The sequence below is a fragment of the Tachyglossus aculeatus genome, chromosome 6, assembly GCF_015852505.1.
Source record: "Tachyglossus aculeatus isolate mTacAcu1 chromosome 6, mTacAcu1.pri, whole genome shotgun sequence".
NCBI classification, from domain to species: Eukaryota; Metazoa; Chordata; class Mammalia; order Monotremata; family Tachyglossidae; genus Tachyglossus; species Tachyglossus aculeatus.
In genome coordinates, this window is record NC_052071.1 from 16,037,353 (window position 1) to 16,058,733 (window position 21,381).

The following is a 21,381-nucleotide window of genomic DNA, read 5'->3' on the forward strand; positions in this document are numbered from 1 at the left end:
TCTTGCTGCTTGTGTGTATTTGTTGAGAATTTTCTGACTTGCCATGTTTTTGATACGGCCAAACATATTGCCAGACCAGAGCCTACCTGTGCCATCTAAAACAGTGGCACAATCTGCCAGGGAAAGAATTCCAATGGATATAACGCCCGGCGAACCTGTGGAATCTCCAGAGAGATGCCCCGGGACGGAAACGAATGAGATAAGAAGCAGCAAGGTGTAGCGGATAGAGCATGGGACTGGAATTCAGCGGGTCATGGGTTCTAATTCCGGCTCTGCCACTTGTCTGCTGTGTGACCTTGGGCAAGTCGCCTCACTTCTCTGGGCCTCAGATATCTCATCTGTAAAATGGGGATTGAGACCGTGAGCCCCTCTTGGGTCAGAGACTGGGTCCCACCTGATTTATTTGTGTCTACCCCAGCGCTTAGTACAGTGTCTGGCACATAGTAAGCACTTAATAAATTCTAATTAATGGGGAAGCAGCGTGGCTCAGTGGAAAGAGCCCAGGCTTGGGAGTCAGAGGTCATGGTTTCTAATTCCAGCTCTGCCACTTGTCGGCTGTGTGACTTTGGGCAAGTCACTTCACTTCTCTGTGCCTCAGTTACCTCATCTGTAAAGTGGGGATTAAGATTGTGAGCCCCGCGTGGGACAACCTGATCACCTTGTATCCCCCCCGGCGCTCAGAACGGTGCTTTGCACATAGTAAGCGCTTAACAAATACCATTATTATTATTGTTATTATTAAAATTATTATTATTGGCATTGCCCTTCCCACTCTTGGCGAACAGGCAGATTCTAAAGTGTTTCTGCCCCTGGCAGTGTTCGTGGACCCTCTCGGGTCAGGGGGCAGGGTACTTGGCAAATATGTTTGGTCTGTGGATGAGAACTCTCGGGGGCCTCGGGGTGCTTCTAACTTGGTTTAACCTTTGGTCCTTTGCTTGCTTGGTATAGGTGACTGCTGCTGCAGGGAGCAGGTTGGGGAAGGAGACTTAGACCCCGAGGGAGGTGAGAGCTAGGCATTAGCGGTGGGGAGACATCCCCCTCATTCCTCCTATCAATCCCCGGGCACCCGCAGAGCGTGGCGACCTGTCCAGTGGCACCGTCACAATCCGGGCGCCTTCCCCGAACCCACGGGCCGCTCCCTCAAGCTGCTGCCAACCTTGACCCCGCGCGTCTGTGCCCTTGCTTGATCTGCCTCTCGCGATCTGAGTCAGAGCATCCGGGCAGAGAGCATTCTGGACGTCCACCCAGCAACAGTTCGGTTGGACCGGGCCGGACCATCCCGGTGGCCTGGAAAGGTGGGGGGTGATGGGGAGATGACATAGGCAAATGATCGATGCTCCTCTGGTTTTTCCGGAGAATCCCGCCGGGAGGAGATTGGGAACGGTTAGCTAAACCACCCGCCTTGGCAGTCGGAGGACCGGGTGCCGTGCCAGTTGGGACTACGGACCATCGGATAGAATGTGGTTAACTGAACCGAGCGGGACTTGGCTAACCGTCATAACTGGAAGGGACTGTTCAGTGGAGGGCAGTGGTCAGATACGCTAAATGCCCCTGCTTCAACCTCACAGATTGTCTCAGCGGCGGTGGGGGGGGGTTGGGGTGACTAGGTCATCGTTTCTAGACCTGATTGGAAGTCCCCGCCTCAAAGACGGGGATGCCCTCAAAGCAAGGACTCTGACCTTCTGTGCTGACCTTACCCAAAGCTTTCCAGCGGCATCCGGGTTCCCTGACCGTCACGTGTCACCTGGACCTCTGAGCTCGCTCTGATCTCCGGGGCAAGGGTGGGCAAGCCTTGTGTAGAGGGCTTTGGGAGTCTGGGTCCCCAATCTCCCTGCCAAGGCTGGGCCGGTTCAGAGGGGTCCGTTTTTCTGGTAGGGGGAAGACAGACAGGTGGCAAGCCTGGCACCGGGCCACATGCTATGCCCAGGCCCCACCCCCCCACCCAGCCCCGAGACTGGCTGGCTACAATCAGAGACCCTCAGGGGTCAGGGGGAGTCTAACACAGTGGGGCTGGGCACACTGGTGGGCAAAGCAATTGGCAGGACCCAGGATTCCTCTCACTGGCCCATAGAGCAGCCTGGCGGGCGTAGGACCGTTGATCTCTCTGGCCATGCTGCCCTCCACCCAGCCCGTCAGCCTAATCCGGCGCGGGAGGGCCCAGTTCCCCGGCCGTGGAGAAATCTAGCCTAGAGGGGTGGGATCAGGACTCACCCCAGCCTTGCCCATTTGTCTTTCCAGGAGCCACCATGCCCTGCGTTATCTCCGGCGCATACGGTCCACCAGGCTTACCCGGCTCGCCTGGATCTCCAGGTAGGGGTCCCAGGGCCAGCCGGCCCAAAACCTCTCTCTGCTCCCTGGAGGGGACACTCTCAGTCTGGGGGTCCCCCAACTCGGGTAGGGGCGGGCCTTGGGGAACTGGCTCAGGCCCGACCATCTGTCTTACCTTCTCTGGGTTGGTTCCTTAGGGCGCAAAGGTGAGCGGGGCTTCCTGGGCTCCCCGGGCCGGCCAGGATCCGACGGGTCGAAGGGGCAGCCCGGGACCCCTGGACAGGTGCAGCTGCTGGAAATGCCAGGTGAGAGGGCGGCGGTGGTTTCTCCGCGATCCCACCTACTTCGTCGGGCACGGGTCTCGATGGAACGGGTCAGGGGCAGCAGAGGCGGCAGCAGCTGTACCATGGGTTCCCCGTGGTGGGGGAAGGGGTGGAAGGGAGTGTGTCTGCCAGCCTCACCCTTGCCCAAAGGCCCAGACGACTTAGCCCTGCATCCAGTCACCCTCCTCCACACCACAGGGCCTTGGTTTTGCTGTCTTTAAAATTGGAGAATAAGGCTGTAGACTGTAGACTCATTGTGGGCAGGGAATATGTCTATTTATTGTTGTATTATACTCTCCCATGCGCTGAGTACAGTACTCTGTACACAGTAAGTGCTCAATAAATACAACTGACTGACTGATTGACTGATGGCTGGAAGAACCAAGGTTGCTAATGTTGGCTAAAACTTTGGAAACTAAGCTGCTTGCAAATGCAGGGCATTGCCAAGATGTAGGGTATCCAGAGGTCATCTCGTTGCTTCCCCTGCCACCTCAGCGGCATTCCCCCAGGACCGACCTGGGTCTGTCCCTTTCAGGAGCTCTTCCCTGAACCCAAGGTTCAATGCCTTATGGGGGACTTCTCTTCCTCTCTGTGCATTTAGGATTTTCCGGGCTCCGTGGGGACAAGGGCTCGTTGGGGCTCCCGGGGCTTGCTGGGGCGGATGGGCCCCCCGGGAAGGTGGGACGGCCCGGCCCGCCGGGCCCCAAAGGAGCTCCCGGGGAAGTGCTTGGGGCGGAGCCCGGTGCCCCCGGGGAGCCTGGCCTGCTGGGACTTCCAGGAGATAAAGGATTTCTTGGAGAACCCGGGTTTCCGGGAGAGAGAGGTGAGTTCTTGTTCCCTCTGACTGGCATGGTTGAATTTTAAACTGGAAAGGAGTCTCTCGGGCTCACCTGTAGTTCATGCCCCTTCATGTATGCACACTCGCATTCACAACTTCCCATACACTGACTACGTCATCTTCGTCTGTGGCTTCTTGTGGTTTTTCCCCATCCTAAAACGAACACCCTGGGGAGGATCCGAGATGCATTTGGGATGGGAGTGATGGGATATGTCAAACTTGGGGAAGACTCGTGTCCACAAAGCTTCGTCCCATTGCTTTCTCCCGTGCTATAAAGTCGGTTTGACCGGGATAAGGGCCTGTGGGAAGCCCTGATGTTCCCTCCCCAAGTCCCTGACCTGATCCTGGGCTCCTTCTCCCGCAGGCTTCGACGGGAAACCGGGCCTGCTGGGCGTCAAGGGCGAACGGGGCGGCCCGGGGGCCCCTGGCAGCGCTGGACGGCAGGGTTCCCCGGGACCCGGGGGCCCGCTTGGCCTCGAGGGGAAACCGGGCCCAACCGGAGCCTCCGGCTTTCCAGGACCTCCAGGTACACGCCTTTAACCCAGGCTCCCTGGGGAGGGGGTGGGCCGGGCTGGGGTAGCTAGGAGAGTTTCTCATTCTTCCCGGTTTTCATTTGTCACGTTGGTCGGAAGAGGCCCCGGAAGAGTTCGCCTGCCACCCTTGGGCCTTGGGGCAGAGCCAGCTTCCATTCTTCCCTCAAGGGCTGACTGACTGCCATCTGTTACTAGGATGCTTTGCCTCTCCCCAACCCCCCTTTTCCAGTGCAGCCCCTGTCCCTGGGGCTTAGATCAGTAATTTGTTTGGCTCCCCTGGGCCAGTTTGGGCTGGGCGACCACGGCCTGAAGGCAGGGACGCATGCTCTCCCAACCCCACACGGCCTCCTTCTCGCTGGTGGGAGCATTTTAACCCCCATCACCATTCTGCTGTCATGCCTTTGTCTTTCATTCTGCCGTTCATTTGCTGTTCGAATCTCTTTCCGTCACCAAGTCTGTCACGTTAGAAACAGCTACCACTCCCAGCCCACCACCATGATTGAAGTATTACCTGCACTGTTTCTGATGGGTTAACTGCATTTTTTCCCCCCTCTTCCTTTTTCTCCCCACATTATATCCGCTTTCCCTTCATCACCTGCCTGCCTCTCCTCCATGTCCCGTCAACTCTGCATGTGTGCTGTGTCCCTGTTTGATTATGGGCTGTCTCCCCCGAGGCTGCCCAGGTGAGCCACGCCCCGTAGCAGCCACTGCTCCTGGACTAACCCCGACCAAAACGTCGCCCTCACCAAGGGGATTGCTCAGATCGCCCTGGTTCTCCAAGGGGTGGGGGTCTGCGCTGTCCCCGGCCTAGCCCAAGGCTCCGTCCCAAACCTGACATCAGTCCCTGCCAGGCCCCGCTGGTTGCTTTCTCCAGTCAGAGTGTTGGGTCTTTCCACATCTGAGCACTCCCCTGAGACAGTGGTCCGCGCCCTTAATCAGATGGGATGAGCCAAACGCTGAGCCCAGGTGGCTTCCGCAGCCCTCAGATACTAAACCTCGGCGCCCTGAAGGGCTTATCCCGTGGTGGCGGTGGCGGCAGTGGGGCCTGCTCTTCCAAAGAGGAGCCTGACATTCCTAATTGCTCGCGTGGGAGCTTATCGGTGACGCAAGCCGGGGAACTCAGTTTGACCCCTTCCTGTCCCGGTTTGCCCTGTACCGGGGGCCGACCCAGGCCGGGGCCCTGAGGCCTTGGCGTCGGCAGCGGGCGGAACCGTCTCGGTACCCCGGGAAAGGCCGAGGTCCAGCCCTGCCTACGAGAAGCAGTGTGGGCTAGTGGAGAGAGCACGGGCCTGAAAGTCAGAGGACCTGGGTTCTAATCCTGCTTCTACCACTGGCTCACCGTGGGCGAGTCACACTGAACGTCTCTGGGCCTCAGTTACCTCGTCAGTAAAATGGTGATTCAGTGCCTGATCTCTGTTCTACTTACAGTGTGAGCCCCATGTGGGACCTGATCTTGTGTCCACCCCAGCACTTACTACAGTGCTGGGCATATGATGAGCGCTTAACAAATATGACAGTTATTATGCTTATCATCCTATTGTTATTATTAAAGGGGAAAGGGAGACGGGATGGCCGGGGCTTCTCGACTGGCAGCTGTGTGGCCCGAGGGTGGTAGCTAGGGTCGGGGTGGTGGCGGCCGCCCTCCTGGAAGGGGACTAACGCTTCCGCCGTCTAAACTCCGTGTTGGCGGGGCCGCATGCGCCAGCGTCGGGGGCTCTCCCATCAATGGCCCGTGATCCCACCGGGGCTGGGGGAGGGGCCGTGCACTCGACCGGCCGTGGGACCCAACTCTCCCTCTGTGTCGATTCAGGACAGCCGGGCCTCAGAGGAGCCAGCGGGGAGCCGGGCCCCGCCGGGCCCACGGGGATGAAGGGTCTGCCGGGCCTGGGCGGATTCCCCGGGGCCCCGGGCCTCATCGGCTTCCCCGGGACCCCCGGTGCGCTGGGTCTGGATGGACCACCTGGCTTCCCCGGACCTAAGGGTGAGTGTGAGCTCATTTGGGGCAGGGAATGTGTCTCTTTCTTGTTATATTGGACTCACCTCTGTCCGGGCCCTCTCCCCACCCCATCCCTCTTCCATCCTGCCCTTCTCGTGCCCTTTCCTCAGCCCATCCCCTTCCTCTCCTGCCCCTGTCCCCCTGCTCCCCTCCCAACGTGTCCCAATCTGGATGAGGATGGCGGGGTGGGACAATGAGACCTTTCAAGCTGGCGGTGCCCTAGTTTCATCCCCCAGCCTTCCCGTGGCCGGGGAAGGCCCGGCCGGATACCTGAGCATGGAGGCGCCGGACCTCGGGACTCTTGTGTCTCCCAACAGGCGAGAGGGGAGTGTCCGGCTTGGTGGGCTTCCCTGGAAGTCCAGGTCTGCAGGGGATCCCCGGAGCCAGCGGACTGAAAGGAGGTTCAGGGGCGACCGGAGCGGACGGGCTTCTGGGCTACGTCGGCCTGCCGGGCCAGAAGGGTGAGTGTGGAGGAACGGGAGCGGCTGCAGTGGGTTGTCCTACTCAGGCTAGGTTCGCACGTTTCACCCCGGGAGCGTGGAAGGGCTGGGGCTGGTTCAGATTCGACACTGCATGGCCACGGCTACCCCACCCGCCCGGCCATAGGGGGTCGGCCGCAGGGAAAAACCCAGGCCACAGTCAGACTCACACGTGGACTCATGCCTCCGTGTCTTCCGTTGTCACATGACAAATCGTCCAGGGGGTCATGCATGGGTGGAAAGACACTTCCCTCCGGGCCGATTCCCAACTTAGAGGGCCAACTTTTGTGACAGAAGGACCTGGGTTCCAGTCCCGGCTCCGCCACTTATCTGCCCTGTGACCTTGGCCGAATCAGTTCACTTCTCTGGGCCTCCGTTCCCTCATGGGGATTAAGACTGTGAGCCACATGTGGGACAGGGACTGTCCCCAACCCGATTTGCTTGTGTCCACCCCAGTGCCCGGCATATAATAAGCGCTTAACAAATGCCACAGTTGTTATCATTATTATTAGGGAAGAGCTAAGGGAAGCGGCAGTTGTAGCCGGGGCGTTCCCCGGGGGGTGACGCCTCTCGAGGTCTACGCAACCCCGGCTCACCGACTGTTCCATCTCTTCAGGTGACAGAGGGGTGCCCGGTCCCACAGGGCCCAGTGACCCACCACCACCGATGCTCAATCTGATCTTCAAAGGGGATAGAGGAGCCCCAGGCACAGCTGGAGTCAGCGGGTTCCAAGGGCTCCGAGGTACCGTGTCCATTTCCATTTGGGGCCCATCTCTTCCAGCCCCCTCCCACAGAGGAGGGGACTCCCCATTTGGTGTAAGCAGTTGGGATGGTGGGGGTGGGGGAAACCATCCATGGGGAAGGGGCACCGCACCAGACAATACCTTGGCAGCACTGTGGGACCTTGCTGCTCTGCCAGCTTCGTCCTGTAGCAGAAACGACTGGGCGAAATGAGGCAGGAGAATAATACTGATTACTGGGCCTGTAGCCGACAAGCGGTGTGATCTTGAAGGATTCATTCCACCTCTTAGCCTCAGTTTCCCCATCTGTAGAGCGGGTGATAGCAATCCCTACCCTCACAGGGATGCTGAAAAAAAAACCCAAAGCAGCCATGTGAATGAGTAGACAGCTGGAGATTTTGTTCTTTTTCTCCCTCAGCATTTCCCGTCAGGCTTTTATTTGTAAAGCTTCGGTGCCAAGGTGGAAGGATATAGATGTGTGAAAGGATTTTGACTTGGCACACACGTGCGCGTGGTGGCTGGAATCATGGAACAAGCAAAGTCCACAGAGAGGCCTGACTTTGCCAACCGGGTGTTTGTGTGTCGATCTCTCACCCTCTCTCTCCCTGTTTCACTTGTTCTCAGGGGATAAAGGGATGCCCGGCCTCCCGGGATCCCCCGGCATTCCAGGGACACCCGGCTTCCGCGGAGGAGACGAGGGACTTCCTGGAAAGCCCGGGCTTCCGGGACCCATGGGGCAGCGCGGCCTCCCTGGAGAGAGAGGAACCTCCGGAATCCCAGGGTTCCCCGGAATGCCGGGAGGAAGTGTAACTATCCGTTTTTTTTCCTGACTGAAGTGAGGCAGAGGGGGCTGGGGACGGGGGAAGACGGGGAAGGGAGCAAGCGTCTGGCCTGGGAGGAGGGCCAAGCTGGCCTGTACTGGCTTCCGAGTTCTGGGGCCTCAGTTTCCCCACCCCGCCAGCCTTGCCCCTTGGAGCTGAGAGTTCCCAACACGGTCCCTGCTTGCCCCTGCACCCCCTCACCTCTTAGGGTTGAGGGGCGGGACCAACAGGCCTGATGGGGAGAGCCTCAGTTGTATGCTGTCAGCCTGCTTTTTTTGGTCCCAAATCTGCCCGACTCCCACTCCCATAAACCCGTTGAAGTTGGCTGTGCCAGGACTCGGTCGGGGTCCTGGGTCTAATCGTGCCCTTCATTGGTATTTTCCAGGGCTCCCCGGGGCTCTCTGGACTTCCAGGCACCCCAGGAGCTGGAGGCTTCAAGGGCTTGAAGGGTAAGTAGGTGCCCGGCCCCAGTAGCTAACGGATCCAGAGCACGTCCTCTCCCACACCCCCTGCCCCCCGAGGGATGGGCATGGGTGGAGCAGGGATCGGAGTCACCGGGTTCCCCATCTCCATCCTTGCCGTGCCAGGAGCAGGGTGACAAGCACAGCTCTGAGAGTTTCAGGGTAGACACCGAACTAGGAAAATGAAGCTGTCCGTGCTGCAGAGCAGAGAGCGGTGACACTGCTGTGCTTGCTCCAGCTGGACTCGGGGACTGGATTGGCTCAGCCACTACCAGCTGGGAAGCCCAGTGGGCCTGGAGCTGTTCCTGGATGGTGCCCGGGATCCTGGGCAGATCAGCAGGGAGCACCAACAAGGTTATGGGGCCCAGGCTACCCAGTGGCTGGAGCTTGGCAGTCCTGGGCCAGGCAACCTGTGGAACATATGGCCTGATGGCCAGAGCCTCACCCTCTTTTCCCCAGGTGACCGAGGACAGTCGATTGGACTCCCCGGGGATCCCGGCGCCAAAGGACAGCAGGGCAGCCCGGGCTTCCAGGGTAAGACTCGGGCAACCACCTCATCTCCTTGCCCCTTCCTCCTCCCCATGCCCCCCCCCCACCGCCACCCGCCACCAGTGCCACTCTGGCTCTGCCCTCTACCCAGACCAGGTTTGTTTTTCCCCCTCCATGGAGAAGGGGGTGGGTGCCCGTGTCTCCGGGGCCCCCTCATCCCCTCTTCCGCGTGAAAGACCTGGGCCCCAATCTGGCCTCGGGCCCACTCATTTCCCACCTGCTCACCATCCTCTTTCTGTCTGGCGTTGCAGGTGAAAGAGGTCGGGGGGGACCGGAGGGCGCCCTGGGCGTCCCGGGCATCAGGGGCGTGGACGGCGGGCATGGGGCCACCGGTGACGTTGGCCAAGCAGGCCCTGCAGGTATCTCTCCACGTTGCTCCCCGTCTGTGCCTCACCAGGGCCCGGGTTGGCCCGGCTCGGCCTGAGCCCTCTGCTCCCACTCCCGCTCACAGGCACCCCCGGGATCGCTGGGCCGCAAGGAAAAGCGGGCGTCCCCGGGACCCCAGGCCAGCTGGGACCTGCAGGATTCCCCGGCTTCCCTGGCTTGCTGGGAACTAAAGGTGGGTGTTACTCGGGTGGGCGGCGGGGGCTCTGTGTTGGCACGTGGGACCCTCCTGGCTGGAACAGTCCTGCTTCGGAGCCACCTTCGTCCCCGGCACCGTGCCCGCCGTCAGGAAGCAGGCAGGCCAGAGTTCGACCCTGTTGGTCTAGTTGTCCCCCTGGGCAGGGGGCTGGGCTCCGTCACACCAGCACCGTGACCGCCGTCTCCACCGTAGGGTTCCCTGGACTCCCGGGGCTGACGGGACTGAATGGGCTGCCGGGCAACAAGGGCTCGCCTGGGACGCCAGGTTAGGAGGGGCCGGGACCGGGCCTGGAGGGGGGGCTTGGCATGGTGAGGAGGGGAGGAGCTATTGAAGAAACCACATGTGGCTCCTTTGGGTCACGGGGTCTTTGTGGGTCCAAAAGCTGCCATCGCAGTAGTCACCTGCAGTGGCTCTGCTTCCTCTTCCTGCTGCTCTTCCTCCTCCTCCATTCCCACTCCCCGTCCTCGTCCCTTGGCAGGTCTGAGCGGAGCCGGCTTGCCGGGGCCTGCTGGATTTCCCGGTGTCAAAGGCGAAGCAGGCTCCGTGGGGAGTGGGATCGGAGCACCCGGAAACCCCGGCCTCAGGGGCTTCAAAGGAAGCATAGGTAAAGGGGTACGGGTGGGTGTGGGGGCTTTGGGGGGAGAGTTCCCAGGGCACCCCCGCTGCCCATATGACCTCTCAGTCGTATATATTGAGTGCTTACTGTGTGCAGAGCCCCAGACTCGGGGCTTGGAAGAGTGCAATGTGACCACCCTCCTTCTTGTGTCTTTGCAGGTTTACCGGGTGTTCCGGGCCAACCCGGCCCCCAAGGAGCACCTGGCGTCTCTTTGCCTTCGCCCATCCGGGGAAGGCCGGGAGACCCCGGGCATCCTGGTCTGGATGGAGAATTAGGTGGGCAGGCAGGGGACGAGGCAGGGGTGAGGCCCCCAGGGACGCCCGGAGCTCTATTTCGGGGCACCTGTGCCCCCAGTTAAGTCGGGGGGCATTGGGCTACGGCAGCTCCATCTGCTCGGGGATTCTTCGACTCTGCTCCGACCCCGCTCCCAGCAGGCAAGGCCCCTCTCCGGGGACCCCTCAGCCGCTTTCCTGAGCCTCAGTTTGCCCCCTCTGGAAATGCCCGACAGCGAATCCTTGGTGGAGGGACTTGAGGATAGGCCTGGTCAGGAGGCTGATGGAGACAGGATTTTTGAATCCTGTCACTGACGCGGTTCTGTTCCTGTCCTCCCTCCGTCTGTCTGTCCCTCCCTCATCGGCAGGACTCCCTGGACTGCCTGGGCTCCCGGGCACCCCCGGACCGGCCTCTGACCAAGGTGACACTGGATCCCCTGGCATCCCTGGTCCTTCCGGCTTTCCGGGCACCAAGGGGGACCAGGGAATTCTTGGAATCATGGGCATCCCAGGAGAGTCTGGACTGAAAGGTATGTGTTTTATTAGCTTACACACTCCTCTCTCTCTGCATCTCTGCATATCGCTATGTCTCTGCATCTGCTTCTTCATCTCTGAGTCTCTGCCTTTCTATATCTGTCTCTCTGCTTCTCTGCCTGCCTATGTCTACATCTCCCTCTTGAATATCTCTCTGCATCTCTACAAATGTCTCCCTCTAAATGTATGCATCTCTCCTCCTGTGTTTCTGTCTGGATGTCTCTGCCAGTGTCTTCTGCCTGACTCTGCATCTATCTTTCTCTATGTCTCTGCCTCTCTCTGGGTCCCTCTCTTTTTCCTGCATGCCTCTCTCTCCCCATGTCTCTATCTCTGCGACTGGATCTTTACTCCTTTGCATCACTCTGTCTCAATCTGAATGCCCCTTTGCCTCTCTCTTTCTCTCTCTACCTTAGTATGTCTCTCTTTGTATCTCTCTGGGTCTCTTCCTATATCTCTGCTTCTCTCTCCACACCTCTGTGTTTTCCTGTCTCTGCTTCTCTGAGTCCCTCTTTTTAACTCTGTGTTCCTGCATCTCTCCTGTCTTTGGGCATTTCTCTGTTGATCTGTCTGTCTGTATCTTTGTATCTGTCTTCATCTGTGTCTCTGTCGCATCTCTTTCTGCATCTGTGTTTCTGCATGTCTCTTTGAATCTCTATATATCGCTGCCTATCTCTACATGTAGAGATATCCTCTCTACCACAGAAATAGACACCTATTTCTCTGCAACCCTCTGCCTTTCTGCATCTGTGTATCTCTACAACTATAGGTCTCTCTGCATAAAAATGCCATCATTATTATTCTTTTATTACTATCTTTCTAAATCCAAGTCTGCCTGTCCCTTTCTTCACCTCTGAATCTTCAGGCATCTCTCTCTGTCTCTCTCTATTTCTCTAAATCCCTCTCTCCATATCAGTCTGCCTCTTGCAGTATCTGCCCGTCCTTCTTTGAGTCTCTCTGCATCCCTGAGTCATCTGCCTGTCTCTTGTCTCTTCCTCACTCTGTATCTCTCACTGTGTCCCTGCATCTGTATGTGCTTCTCTGCCTGACTCCTTGCTCTTTTTGTTGTATCTCTGTGCTTGTGTGTGTGTCTCTCTCTGCCTTTCTCTTGGCTTCTCTGTCTGACCCTCTCCCTCTGTGTCTACATCTCTGCATCTCTCTGGTTCTCTATATCTCTCCTTACACCTCGAGATCCTCCTGATCCTCTGCATCCCTACAGCTGTTTCTCTATTTGTCCTTATCTCTCTTCATCTATCTGTCTATATTCTTGGGCCTCTCTGCATCCCTATCTCTCTGCATATGCCTGATGCTACATATCTATATCTCTGTGTCTATCTCTCAAAGTATCTCTTTTTACCTCTCTCTTGGCCCATCTCTCTGTGCCTGGCTCTGCCTATTTGCATCTGGGTACGTCTCTGCTTCCCTATTTCTCTTTGCACCTGTCTATGTCCCTGCATCTCTCTGTGTCTCCACTCTCTGTCTTTTGTTTTCTGTCACTATCTCTTTGCATTCCTCTGAGTCCATCTCTCTCTGCATCTCCCTGCATCTGTCTCTGCTGCTCTGGACCTCTTTCTACGTCTTTCTCTGCCTCTATATCTCTGGGTCTTTCTATGCTTCTTTCGATGTCCGTATATTCCTCTGTCTCTCTTTTCTGCCTCTCTGTGTCCATCCATCTCTCTCTACATCTCTATGTCTCTGAGTCCCTCTCTCTGCATCTATCTTTACATTTCCGGGCCTTGTTCGGTGCACGTGTCTATCTTTATATCTCTGCCTCTCGCGGACTCTCTCTCTGCATCTCTACACATCTATCTCTGCTCTCCTTGTATCTCTCTTCATCTATGTCTGTCTCAGTCCCTCTGTGCATGTCTCTGCCTCTCTCTGCAAGACTCCATCCGTCTACATCTGTGTGTTGCTACATCTGTTTCTCTCACTACGTGTGTGTCTCTCTCATGGTTCGTCTTTCAGTATGTCTCTTTACACCTCTGCATCTCACTGCCTGACTGCTTATCTACATCTCTCAGTCCCTCTCCACCTGTCTCTGAGTCTCTGTCTGTGCATCTCTCTATATCTCTCTGTGTCTACTCTTTTTTTTCTTCCTGCCTGGATGTGTGTCTCTCTGGCTCCCTTGCTCTACATCCATTTCTGTGGCTCTGCATCTCTCTGTTTATCTCTCTACTTCTGTGTCTGCCTGACTCTGCATCTCTACATCACCCTGCCTTTCTCTGTTTCCCTGCACCTGTTTCTCTCTGTGTCTTTCCTCCCAACTCTGGTCTGTCTTCATCTCAGTATCTCTCTTGTGTCTGGCTGATTGCATCTCTCTACACCTCTTTGCTGGCTTCTCTCTCCACCTCAGTATATTTCTCTCTCCATGTCTCTGCCCACCCCCCTGCATTTCTCTCTACATCTATAGCCATGTCTGTCTCTCTCCATTCCTGTTACTGTGTCTCTCATTCCTCTCCCTGAATCTCTATCTCTGTCTTTTGTGTCCCTCCCTCTGCATTTTTGTCTCTTTGCGTCTCTGTCTGTCTCCCTGTACACCTCCCTGCTTTTCGTATGTTTCTGCATCCCTCTTCAGCCCTTCCTATGTTTCTACATGTGGATCTCTACATCTGTCTCTGTGTGCATCTGGCCCTGTGAGGGTCTTTCTCTGAAGCTGTCTCTACATGTCTTTCTCCAGCTGTGTGTCTCTTTTATGTCTGACTCCCAGCATCTGTCTATGTCTTTCTGCCAGTCTCTGCTTCATCTCCCTTTGTCCCTATCTGCCTGCGTCTCTCTCTCTCTCTTCATGTCTTCTCTGTGATGTCTGTGTCTCTGTCTGGCTTCCTGAATTTTTGCATCTGAGTTCCTCTCTTCATCTCTGGGTCTCTCTGTATCTTGTACTTCTCTGTCTCACTGACAATCTGCGTCTCTCTGAGTCTCTGCATTTCTCTGTATGTCTCTGGTCTCACTGTCTGCATCTCTCTATGAGTCTGCATTTGTCTGTGTCTCTTTGGTCTCACAGACTATCTGCATCTCTGCATTTCTCTGTGTCTGCCTGTATCTCTCTCTACCTCTGTCTCTCTACATCTCTTTGCCTGTCTTTCTCTCAGCACGTATGGCTGTCTCTGTGTCTTTATATGTCAGTCCCTCTGCATCTCTCTACATCTGTGACCCTACCCCCCAAATCTCTGCCTTTCTTAGTCCTGTCTCTCCTCCCTTTTGCCCCCTCTCTGTCTCTGCATGTCTTTTCCTACATTTGTGTCTGCATCTCTGAATCCTTGTATTTCTCTCTGTCTCTCCTGTTCCCCCTCTCTGCATCTCTATCACTCTTTGAGTCTCTCTCAATGCCTCACTGCTTCTCTCAGCATCAATCAATGGTATCTATTGTGTGCACAACACTGTACTAAGTGCTTGGGAGAGTACAGTATAACAGTTGGTAGACATGTTCCCTGCCATCAGGAGCGTAAATCTACGATTTAGAGCATCTCTCTTTCTCTCTCTCTCTCTCTCTCTCTCTCTCTCTCTCTCTCTCTCTCTCTGAGTCCCTCTCTCTGACTTTGTCTCATGTGCCAGTATCTCTCTCTCTCCTCAGAATCCTTTTCTGTGTCCGTCTCTACATCTCTGCCTCTCTCTTGGTCTCTCTCTACATCTCTGTGACTATCTCTCTACACCCAAGTTTCTGACCAACTCCCTGCATCTTCACATCTGTGTGTTTGTGTCTCTCTCTGCATGCATCTATCTCTTTGAGTGCTTTTCTACATCTCTGTTCATCCATCGCTGTGTCTCTGCATCTCTGTACTTCTCTGCGTCCCTCTCTGTCTCAGCATCGCTTCATCAGTCTCTCGGCACCTCTCTGTCTCTCTACATCTTAGCCTCTCCCTCTCTGCCTCTGAGTCTCTGTACATTTCTCGCTATACATTTCTTTGCCTTTCTCTCCTTGAATCTCTCTTTATAGGTCTTTGTTTCTCTGCACGTCTCTCTCACTGCATCTCCAGATCCGTCTGCGTCCTGCTCTCCGTCTCCGCATCTCTATCTCTTTCTGCATCACTCTCTGCATCGTTGCATATGTGTCTCTGTGCATCTCTCTGCCTCACTCTTATGTCTCTGTACATCTCTGCCTCCCTATTTCTCTTTGCTACCTCTACCTCTTTCTACATCTTCATCTCTGAGTATATATCTCTGTGTCTCTGCCTCTCTGAGTTCCTCTTTCTGCATCTCCATCTGTCTGCATCTATCTCTACGTCTTGCTCGGCCCCACTCTCTGCCTCTCACTCCATCTCTTTGCATCTCTCTAAATCCACCTCTGAGTCCCTGTCGCCCCCCAACCTCCTAATCCCGATCTGGCTTAACGGGAGGGACCGTGATTCTTTCTCCTCCGTCTCAGGTGTGCGAGGTGAAGCAGGCTTCATGGGGATTCCCGGGAAAGACGGGGCTGCCGGAGACAGCGGGTTTCCGGGGCTCAAGGGCCCGGCCGGCCCCAGAGGTGAGTCCCGCGGTTCCCGCGGGGTGCAGGGTGGTTCCGGCGGGGTCTGGCTCTGGGAGTGGACGCTCAGAGCCCCACGCCCACCGCCCGGCCCTTACTTTTTCCCGCAGGTTTCCCCGGGGCCCGCGGTGCCCCCGGAATCACACCAATCCCCGAGGACGTCCACCCCTCTCCTGGCTCACAGGGGCTTCCGGGCACTGACGGCTACATGGGCCTGGTGGGAGATCCTGGCCCGCAAGGCCCTCTGGGCCTGCCAGGTAAAGTGGGGGAGAGGAGGTGGTCCCGCCCCCAGGGACACAGTCCTCTGACCATGGGGAAGCAGCGGGCATCCTAGGCCCACCTGCTCTGGTGGCAGAGCCCTGGCATCCGTCCCTCTGCAGCTGGGATCCCATGCTGGGGTCCTGGGGCCCTCACTTGGAGCCTGCAAAGGGACCAGGATGGAGTCAGCATCGCCTGCTCCATTCCCACAGCCCCCCCGCCCTTTGGGCCCAGACAGGTAGTGGCAAAATAGCAGCCTCGGGCCTGTCCTGAGGAGCTGGGGCTCTTGCCGGTTGGTTCCTCCCCTGAGGATGCCCCTGCCCAGCTTCCTCCTCCACCAGCCCCACCGTCAAACGCGGTAGGACGGTTGAAGCCCGATTGGGGTTTTTCGCCCCTTTAGTTTGATCCAAAAGGGCCAGAATGTCCAACGAATGGGAAGCAGCATGGCCTAGTGGCTAGAGCGCGGGCCTGGGACTCGGATGGTCCCTGGGTTCGAATCCCGGTTCTGCCACTGGTCTGCTGTGTGATCTTGGGCCAGGTCACGTCACATCTCTAGGCCTCAGTGACCTCCTCTGTGAAAATGGGGATTAAGACTGAGAGCCCCATGTGGGACAGGGACTGTGTCCAACCCGATCTGCTTGTATTCATCCCGGCGCTTAGTACAGTGCCTGGCCCATAGTAAGTACTTAACAAGTGACATTATTACAATGCCGTGGGCATTTGGGGAGAGTCTCACGGCTGGTAGAGACTCAGCTGTGGCTCCACTCTCTGCAGGCGCCAAAGGTTTGGTGGGCATCCCGGGCAAGGAGGGGCCCAGCGGGCTGCCCGGCTCCCCCGGCAGCCCCGGAGACTCCGGCCTCCCGGGTCTTCCTGGCCCCCCGGGGTTTGAAGGTGAGTAACGCCACCCACACCCGCCTCCCCGTACCGGGCTGAGCTTCCCCTCCCCGTAACGCTTTCCCCTCCGGCAGGGGCTCCGGGGCAGCAGGGCACGTCGGGACGGCCCGGGATGCCCGGCCGGGGCGTGGGCGTGGGCTCCACGCTGGTGAAGCACAGCCAGTCGGAGCAGGTGCCGTCCTGCCCCACGGGGATGGCCCGCCTGTGGGAGGGCTACAGCCTGCTCTACGTCGAGGGCCAGGACAAAGCCCACAACCAGGACCTGGGTAGGTGGGGGCCGGAGCCGCGGGATCCCCATCTGTGGCCCAGTCTGGGGGTGGCCTGGGTGGAGGAAGCAGGCTGGACTGGCACGGGCCCCCAGAAGACTGGATAAAGGGTGGCACGGGATAATGGGCGAAAGCCCGTTCACCGGCAACCCCGCATCTGACTTACCGCCTTAACGAGATCTAGGTGTGACCACGGGTCCCAGCGGGGTGCTCCGCGGCAGAGACCGACTCCTCCTCCTCTTCCTCCTGCGGCCAGGGCTCGCCGGCTCGTGCTTACCTCGCTTCAGCACGATGCCCTTCATCTACTGCAACATCGACGAGGTGTGCTACTACGCCAGCCGCAACGACAAGTCCTACTGGCTGTCCACCACGGCGCCCATCCCCATGATGCCCGTCGGCCGGACCCAGATCCCCCAGTACATCAGCCGCTGCTCCGTGTGCGAGGCCCCGGCCCAGGCCGTGGCCGTCCACAGCCAGGACGTCACCATCCCCCAGTGCCCCGCCGGCTGGCGCAGTCTGTGGATCGGGTACTCGTTCCTCATGGTGAGAGAAGGGACGGTGGCCGCGGGGAGCCTGGGCGGAGGGCAGGGCGCGAGACGGTTCTTTGGGGGCGAGGGGAGTCAGGGAGAAACTCTGCCAGGAAGCCCAGATAGGCATTCAGTTATCACGGCTACCCGCAGAACGTGCCAACGGATGAACAGGAGGGGTTGTGGCTAGAAGGGGCGGGAGGGAGAGGGGCATGGGGGCTTGAGTGGCTGCCCTTTGACCATCTCCATTTTTACGACCCCAAATCCTGGCGTTGCTCCCGCCCCGTCTCAGGGCCTTGAGAATCTCCAGCCAGGGCTTGAAAGACCCCAGATGGTGGCTCTCAAAAGGATTAGTCAAACTGAGAGGCCTGTCCCTTCCCAAGCCTCACCGCCCATCTAAAAATCTCTATCCCCTTGTCACCTCTGTGCCCCAAATGAACCATCTCCACATCAGCAGGCAGTGGACCCCAGTTTCACCGTCTTTCAGCCAACAGTCACGTAACAGTTACATACGCTGAGAAGCAGCGGTGGCTTAGTGGAAAGGGCCCGGGCTTGGGAGTCGGAGGTTGTGGGTTCTGATCCCAGCTCCTCCGCTTACCAGCTGTGTGACTTTGGGCGAGTCATTTAACTTCTCTGTGCCTCAGTTCCCTCATCTGTAAAAGGGGGATTGTTGAGCCCCGCGTGGGACAACTGATTACCTTATATATACTTCAGTGCTTAAAAACAATGCTTGGCACATTATAAGCGCTTAACAAATACCATCATCATTATTATTATTATTATTATTATTATTATTATTAATTAGCCTCAAAGCCGCCGCACCCACGGGTTCCATAGTGCCAGTAGGCCAGAGGGAGATTCCTTGCTCCTCTACCCCCACCCCATGATCCCTCCCTAGGGCCGGGCCACTCGATTTGGTGGTGAGGGGGCTTACATTGAGGCCGCTGGGCTTTCCCCCATCTCTGGTGGGGGGGTCCTGGGGATTGCATCTTTTTCCCTCGGACTGTCGCAGGGAGGAGACGGGGCCTGCAGACAGGGATGGAGGTGGGGAGGTGAGAAGCAGCCCGGGTGGGCCAGTGGAGGGATCTCCTGGCTGAAACTGGCCGCCAGTCAGCCTAGAAATGGGAATCTCAAATCAACTCCCCGGTGAAGCCCCAGACCAGTAAACCTACTAGAAGGAGCAGGGCTCTTCCTTGCCTGGTTCACACAAAGCCCCTTGCAGTGCTGGAAAGAATTCCAGAGCCAAGACGGGCCTACCTTCCACAGCCTCCTCTTCACTTGCCCACCTCGTCAAAGCTGCACACTTAGTCACAGATTCCTTGAACCGAAGGGCCGGGATCCTGTCATTTGCCCCAGCCTCGCCAACTGGGGAGTTTCACCCGCGTTCTCAGCCGGGGCATCACTTCCCTTTCCCTCGCCAGGCTCCACTTCCAAAGCTCGCTTGACCCTCCTCTCCCAGGGCCTGCTGAGAAGCGGGGCTTCCAGTCCAGCCCTCCCGATAGGAGCGTTTTCGGAGCCCGCCGCTCTCTCCCGAGGTGCGGAGCCGAGGCCCGATCCCTTCCTCTTGGTTCCAGCACACCGCGGCCGGGGCTGAGGGCGGAGGCCAGTCCCTCGTCTCGCCCGGCTCCTGCCTGGAAGATTTCCGGGCCACTCCTTTCATCGAGTGCAGCGGCGCCCGGGGGACCTGCCACTACTTCGCCAATAAATACAGCTTCTGGCTGACGACGGTGGAAGAGAGGCAGCAGTTCGTGGACTCTCCTCCCTCGGAAACGCTGAAAGCGGGCCTGCTGCGCACCCGCGTGGGCCGCTGCCAGGTGTGTATGAAGAACTTGTAGCGAGACACGCGGGGCGAGACCACGACGACGGGCCGCAGGACCGTCGGCCTCCGGGGGCCCGGGGCCAATGTCTCGGCTGGTCTCGCCAGCCCGGACCCCCACGTGACTTGGGACTCACACGGTGCTGCCCTTCGCTGGGAATCTCTGCCACGACCCGAGGCTACCTCAGAAAGTCTCCCTGGTGCCCTTCTCTCTGCTGCTGTTCTGCTCGGCCGGCGGGTGGACAGGTGGCCATCGTTCGGGTGCGAGTCCCGGTTCTGTTTTGGACGAGTCAGTTTCTCTTTCTCCGCTAAGTTTCTTGCATTCTAGGAAAGGAGGGATTTGGCCTGTTCTGATACCTGTTACTTTATTAAAGAGGTGAGCATTGTTGTGGGGTGGGAAGGGACATCTACTTAGTCTCTGCTTTATCCTCCAGCAACAGAGCTCACGCCTGGTAGAAAGGGGAGACGAAAAAGGTTCGTTGCTGGTTCCCATTTACATCTGTGAGGCCTTTCCGAGGTAGCCCAACCGCGTTCTCGATATGCCTTTACAATCAAAAGCCCGGCAGATAACCCCTAGTTAGTGTTTTGAAGCCCTAAAGTATTTCTGTGTTGGATGTACAGTTTTGATTCTTCACTCACCTTGTATATTATATCACTGTCCTTGGGGCTCTCTCTAAATAGTCTTTTCCTCGCTCACCGCCCAATGCCTGCAGGAAGTAATTAGGTGCTAGTGATTCCTTTTTCGTAAGTATTTTGGGAACCACCCTCCATATACAGACGCTGCATATTTTAAGCATCCACAGAGTTACTAATCCTGGCATCTGTTGCCCTCCCGGACGACTGCGGCTTTGCCAATAAAGGAGTTTTTACGTACGAACACCTATCGCTTTCAGACCGTTTCTCTCATACATTGTTGCTAGGAGTAAGTCTTCCTCCTGATGCCCCAGCCCCTCGGGTCAGAAGCAGGGGGAGGATATGTAAAAGAAAGTTGCATTAGCCTCAAGAGGATGGAAGGAACCACCCGAGGTCTCCTAAGCCTCAGGTCAGGTATGTTCACCTGTCTCACCTGTCTTTAGTGAAGCTTGTCCCTGGCCACGAGGCGGGAGGGAGGAGCCTGAGTCTTCTCACACCACTGGCTCGCCCTTGAGGAAAGAGATCGAAACTCGGAAGTTGCCAAAGCCGGCTGCCTTGGCAGACACTCAATCGCCAGAGGCTTCGGGCTCTCCGGGCCGAGGCCTCGGACCGGCCGGAAAAGCCCTCTCCACAGCCTGCCCCGAGCACGAAATGCCCGGTGGCCAATACAAACCATCTGGGGTTGTGTTTTGATGCAACCCTCTCCTCTAAACAAGAGTGGCTCTGGTTTCCTCCTTTCTTGACTGGGCGGCTCCAGGCTAGGCCTAGAGAAACAGCGTGGCTTAGTGGAAAGAGCCTGGGCTTTGGAGTCAGAGGTCGTGGGTTCGAATCCCAGATCTGCCACTTGTCAGCTGTGTGACTTCGGGCAAGTCACTTCACTTCTCTGGGCCTCAGTGACCTCATCTGTAAAATGGGGACTAAGACTGTGAGCCCCACGTGGGACAACCTGATAACCTTGTATCTACCCCAGTGCTTCAAACAGTGCTTGGCACATAGTAAGCGCTTAAATACCATCACTATTACTATTATAATTATTAAGCCAGCCCAGCGAAAACCCCATTGCTCTCAGAGGTGTCTAAGGCTCACCAGCTTCCCGCCCCTGAAGCCAGGCCAGCATCGCCACTGTCAGACCTCGAGCCCTCTGGTTCACAGGGCGGGGAATGTGTGATTTCACAAACTGAAAAAAACATTTCTATTTTCCACCCTCCCAGAGCGTCAACCGCTTGGCCGCCTAGAAAGCTCAGCCCCACATCTGAAAGAGGAACTGGGGTTCTTCTAACTTTGCCCCCTAGCAACCTCCAATAAGGGCTCTGGCTTTGCCAGCTGAAGCAAGACAGAAGCCCTCTAACCCTGGATGGAAAAATCCAGCCCCCATCTGTGCCCCACGCAGATTCGAAGTTGGGTGTGTTTCCGCAGCCTATTAAGAGCAGACCCCGATTTGAGCCAAGCCACCCCTGCCTTGCCAATCATCATCATCATCAATCGTATTTATTGAGCGCTTACTGTGTGCAGAGC

The 21,381-nt window shown here is 57.2% G+C and overlaps 1 protein-coding gene across 3 annotated transcripts in view; it reads left to right on the forward strand.

Annotated features, from left to right (window-relative positions):
- Positions 1-19,802, forward strand: part of COL4A6 (collagen type IV alpha 6 chain) — a 181,475-nt gene extending 161,673 nt beyond the window's left edge. The window contains exons 24-47 of one of the 3 annotated variants that reach the window (XM_038748142.1): positions 949-1,002; positions 2,239-2,310; positions 2,466-2,573; positions 3,193-3,414; positions 3,794-3,955; positions 4,637-4,645; positions 5,773-5,943; positions 6,276-6,419; positions 7,054-7,179; positions 7,802-7,983; positions 8,384-8,447; positions 8,919-8,993; positions 9,260-9,367; positions 9,460-9,567; positions 9,784-9,855; positions 10,070-10,195; positions 10,366-10,482; positions 10,848-11,009; positions 15,374-15,472; positions 15,583-15,729; positions 16,505-16,621; positions 16,699-16,890; positions 17,147-17,433; positions 18,992-19,802. In XM_038748142.1, the coding sequence (XP_038604070.1) occupies positions 949-1,002; positions 2,239-2,310; positions 2,466-2,573; positions 3,193-3,414; positions 3,794-3,955; positions 4,637-4,645; positions 5,773-5,943; positions 6,276-6,419; positions 7,054-7,179; positions 7,802-7,983; positions 8,384-8,447; positions 8,919-8,993; positions 9,260-9,367; positions 9,460-9,567; positions 9,784-9,855; positions 10,070-10,195; positions 10,366-10,482; positions 10,848-11,009; positions 15,374-15,472; positions 15,583-15,729; positions 16,505-16,621; positions 16,699-16,890; positions 17,147-17,433; positions 18,992-19,252 (3,185 nt within the window). In that variant the 3' untranslated portion in view covers positions 19,253-19,802. The remainder of the gene's footprint in view (positions 1-948; positions 1,003-2,238; positions 2,311-2,465; positions 2,574-3,192; positions 3,415-3,793; positions 3,956-4,636; positions 4,646-5,772; positions 5,944-6,275; positions 6,420-7,053; positions 7,180-7,801; positions 7,984-8,383; positions 8,448-8,918; positions 8,994-9,259; positions 9,368-9,459; positions 9,568-9,783; positions 9,856-10,069; positions 10,196-10,365; positions 10,483-10,847; positions 11,010-15,373; positions 15,473-15,582; positions 15,730-16,504; positions 16,622-16,698; positions 16,891-17,146; positions 17,434-18,991) is intronic. The other 2 variants (XM_038748143.1, XM_038748144.1) reach the window with 2 other exon arrangements.
- The last annotated feature ends 1,579 nt before the right edge of the window (positions 19,803-21,381 follow it).